This window comes from Xyrauchen texanus, chromosome 2 (assembly GCF_025860055.1).
Source record: "Xyrauchen texanus isolate HMW12.3.18 chromosome 2, RBS_HiC_50CHRs, whole genome shotgun sequence".
Taxonomy (NCBI): Eukaryota; Metazoa; Chordata; class Actinopteri; order Cypriniformes; family Catostomidae; genus Xyrauchen; species Xyrauchen texanus.
In genome coordinates, this window is record NC_068277.1 from 398,949 (window position 1) to 403,596 (window position 4,648).

General features: G+C 42.8%; 1 protein-coding gene across 1 annotated transcript in view; it reads right to left on the reverse strand.

The window, feature by feature from the left end:
- Nucleotides 1-3,328, reverse strand: part of LOC127658589 (GTPase IMAP family member 4-like) — a 4,553-nt gene extending 1,225 nt beyond the window's left edge. Inside the window, exons 1-2 of the mRNA XM_052147966.1 lie at nucleotides 3,261-3,328; nucleotides 1-1,396 (exon numbers count right to left, since the gene is read on the reverse strand). The exon at nucleotides 1-1,396 is cut by the window's left edge and continues 1,225 nt beyond it. Of these exons, the coding sequence (XP_052003926.1) occupies nucleotides 1-1,396; nucleotides 3,261-3,276 (1,412 nt within the window). The 5' untranslated portion in view covers nucleotides 3,277-3,328. The remainder of the gene's footprint in view (nucleotides 1,397-3,260) is intronic.
- Nucleotides 3,329-4,648: the final 1,320 nt, after the last annotated feature.

Below are 4,648 nucleotides of genomic sequence, written 5' to 3' on the forward strand. Positions count from 1 at the left end.
CACAGCGCCCCTACAGACTGTACAGCACCTGCAATGCTGCCCCCAGTGGCCACTGCCTGTGGTGCAGCTACTGCTGTTCCATTAGCAACACTCACGGCTCCTGTTAACGCCGCACAACTTATTGCTCCACCCTCTAGCACCACCCCCACCACTGCTCCCGCCCCTAAAGCCCCACCCACTCCTGCAGCCATGCCCACCACTGCTGCACCCATTGTTCCAACCTGCTCCAGCGCTTCTAGAGCTGCCTCCCGTGGTCCTGCCGCCTCCGCCCCGGCCAACGCACCCACCGACCCTCCCAACACCCCTCCAGTCGCTGCTCCCAGAGCTACAGTGGTCTTCGCCATGGTGGCTGCAACTATTGCACCAAACGCTTTCCCTACAACTGTGCTCCCCACCGCTGAGACTCCCGCCAGTTGCCCTGCTGCTATCCCTACTGATCCGCCCATTACCGAAGCTCCTACAGCCATAGCCAGAGGTACAGCGGCTCCAAAAACTGCCCCAACCGCCATTCCAGTGGCCCCGGCTGCAACCAGGACCTTCACACGCTCCAGAACTTTCCCAGAGAGAGCAGCTTCGATTCTGAAGTGGTTCAGAGCAGACCGCAGGGCCTGACGCCTGTTAACCGCCCTTCCACTTGCCCTTCGACCCCTCCACCGCTGCACTCGCTCCTGCAGCAAGCTCGACATCTGTCGCTCCTGTTCATCTCGGATGGCTTGTTCGGCCAGCAGGAACATATTACTGGTGAAGCACGCTCCTCCTGCGTTCTCCACCATCCTCTCCACCGTTTGCAGTAGAGCTCGCACCTGCGTCCTGTTTTCTGATTCTCTGTTGTTGATGACGTGGTATCGACCGCCGCATTTCCATAGTAGAGCCTTCAGTCTTTCCGGAGCAGACTCATCCAGGAAACTCTCCAAACCTCCTTCCTCAAGCTCATCTCCGCGGGTGAACAGCACCACCGTGTGGTGGAGCAGCGCCTCTTCGCCAAACACACGGATCATCTCTGTGACGGTCCGGTCTTCATCCTCAGTGTAGCGGCCCAGAGGAACCACGAGCAGGAACGCATGTGGCCCAGGTGCCGTTAGTGCCACACACTTGGCGATCTCAGCGCGAACGTGACTCGGGTCAAGCCGTGTGTCGCCGAATCCCGGCATATCAACGACCAGCAGCTTCTTCCACACACAAGAATCCTCTTCCTCCTTAGGCAGCTCCACAGTGCTCATCTCGCACACACGGGTCACTGAAATCGCTCTCAAGGCTGACAGGAAGTGGCATCGTCCTAGGACAGTGTTTCCTGTGGCACTCTTGCCAGAGCCTGTTCGACCAATCAGGACGAGTCTCAGCTCTGCTCTGTCATTCTCTCTCTCGTCCTCAGGTCCCCAATCTCTGCTCGACTGATCTAGAATCAGAATTCACTTTTATTGACTGTGTCAATGTCAAATAAGATTGTATGAGGTGAGAAAAAATAGAAATCTTTTAAAAACTAGTTTAAAACATGCTTAAAGACTGTAGAAATGTCATCTTTGAGTCCATGTTGGTTTCACCAATTTTGCATTTATTTGTAAGAAATAACAATTTTAGCTTTAATGAGACTTTATTTTTCAATAAGACTTTTTTGTTGTTGTCTCCGGACAGCATCAGTAAAAATATCTAAATCAAAAATCAAAACCTTTATAGATGCAGATGCGTGTACAAGTAAATAATGTATTTTTTAATAATTTAATAGATCGGAGTTTTACGTCATTGACGTAAAGTAAGTTAGTTGCACTTTAAAGGACTTTAACTTGGTGATATCTTTAAAAGACACAGTAAACATGCCATATCAAATACTCATAATATGACACTGCACACAAATTATACACAAATCATACAGTATGATATACACAAAGAATGTACAAAACCCCCCACTATATTAGTTGGATTAGTTCACGCAAAAATGAACATTCAGTCATCGTTTACTCACCCCAGTGTTGTTCTAACTCTATATGACTCCCTGTCTCGTTCTGAACACAACACAACTGCACACAGAACAGAGAACAGAACTTACTAAACATGTCCGAAGAGTTTGTAGTACAAGAATTTATGCATTTCTGTGCCCAGCCTTATTTTTTAGAAAGTTTTTGGACTGGTGCCATTACCGTCGCTTGTCACGGCTGGTTGGGACAAAAACTCTGATTATCATAGAAAATATCCCTTTTAACGAGTGTCGTTTGCCATCAGGTAAAGACACGGCCTTTGTTTCTGTTTGATTTCCGAATACTCTGTTAAAAAAAATAAGGCTGGGTATAGAAGTGCATCAGTTCTTCTAAAACTCTTCAGACATGTTTAGTAAGTTCTGTTCTGTGTTTTGTGTGCAGTTCTGTTGTCTCTATCACTGTTTTTAGATAAACACAACGAGTTTTCTCTTGAACGCCCCAATGTTGTGTGGGGTGCGTGAACTGTTGCTCTCGTGTCCTATCATGATCACACACAGGAGATCAACGGTCAGTGAACATTTACACTAAATATCACATTATATTTCAGTTTCTCATCAAATCTTATCGTATACTTTCATAACAATCATGAGCTCATGAATAATTAATTAGACTTCTGAATGATACTTTAGTGTTCTTTTGAAGCTTGAAGAGGTGTCACCATAAACTGCCATTGTATGACATCACTGAGCACAACATTTATTCACCATTTCTCCCTTTGTGTTCAGAACAAGATAGAAAGTCATATAGAGTTAGAACAACACGGGGGTGAGTAAACAATGACTGAATTATAATTTATGAGTGAACTAATCCTTTCCATTAAAACATGATTATATTAGACAGTGTCGATCCTGACATGTAATGTGCAGTTAATAGTAAACATGTCTCTATGGTGCAGTATTCTTTTAGGTCATATAGTTTATTATAGACTGGAACATTCCATCAGCGTCCATCAGCACAATATATTATAGGCCTTTATAAAATATAATAAACAGAACACATGTGAGGTGTGTAATGAGCAGATCGAGCAATAAATAAAGAGAAAATTCACTGTTTTAGCTGTATTTTACTGTAAGTCATATATATACAGGATTTGATTGATCAACTAAAGCTGTTAGATCACACTTTATAAATAAACACTTCGCACATCTGACGTTTACTGTGAATGTAAATAAATAACCTTACTAATATCACTTTCTGTCGTTAACAGCAACAGAATGTTTTTAACGTCACAAAATCCGTTTTAGCGCCACTTCTGCTAAACAACACGTGAGTAATAAGTTTTCACACCTGAGTTTCCCGTCATGTTATCCGTGTCAGAGTCACACTCAAGCTGATTTTGTTGTTTTGGTGTTTCGTGAGAGACGCGCCTGCGCAGAAGCGGAAGATCAAACGTCATCAGTGATCTTGAGTTCATATTTGGCGACATCTGTCGGTCACATCAGGAACAACAACAACATCATCGTTCATCTCACAGGAATCGTTGAGTCTTCTATTTACAGTACTGCTATAGCCTTAAACACATTAAACTATCTTTATCTGACTTTACAGCGCACAGAAGAAAACTGGTGTTGTATTCTTATTTCGGCAGTAGCAGCAGGAAACAAAACACAAGAGTTCTCTCCATAGCTCATCATCAAAACCGAACTGTCCTTCTGGGTTGAATACAGTAATATTGTATTAATTACTCGTGTGTTTTACTAATGTAATAGTACCAGTAAATAGTAACGCAGTGTTGCTTTACCATATCATTGCATGATTTTTAAGATTAATAATTTAAGATTTCATTTTATAAAGTTTTAGTTTGCATTATAATTTAATCCATATAATAAAATACAGTCCTAGTATCAATATACTATATATATATATATATATATATATATATATATATATATATATATATATATATGTATATATAGCCACAAAATTAAAAGCACCTTCCTAATATTGTGTAGCTCCACCTCATGCCGCCAAAATAGCACCAACCCGCATCAGAACAGCATTCAGAGATGATATTCTTCAGCACGATTGTACAGAGTGGTTATCTGAGTTACTGCAGACTTTATCAGTTCAAACCAGTCTGACCATTCTCTGTTGATCTCATCAACAAGTGTCTCCGTTGTATCTGCTGCTTGGGGGGGGGGGTGCTACTCCCAAAAACAGTACAGAGCAGGTGTCGCAGCTTTAAATATCTAAAGAACTGAGATCTGGGAATCCCAAAATGTTGAACCATATTCTCAAAGGATCTGAACACTCTCATACAGGTCACCGAGGGTAGTAACCCCCCTCAATTCATTTATATATATACACTCACCTAAAGGATTATTAGGAACACCTGTTCAATTTCTCATTAATGCAATTATCTAATCAACCAATCACATGGCAGTTGCTTCAATGCATTTAGGGGTGTGGTCCTGGTCAAGACGATCTCCTGAACTCCAAACTGAATGTCAGAATGGGAAAGAAAGGTGATTTAAGCAATTTTGAGCGTGGCATGGTTGTTGGTGCCAGACGGGCCGGTCTGAGTATTTCACAATCAGTCCTGTGGGCGAAAATGCCTTGTTGATGCTAGAGGTCAGAGGAGAATGGGCCGACTGATTCAAGCTGATAGAAGAGCAACTTTGCCTGAAATAACCACTCGTTACAACCGAGGTATGCAGCAAAGCATTTGTGAAGCC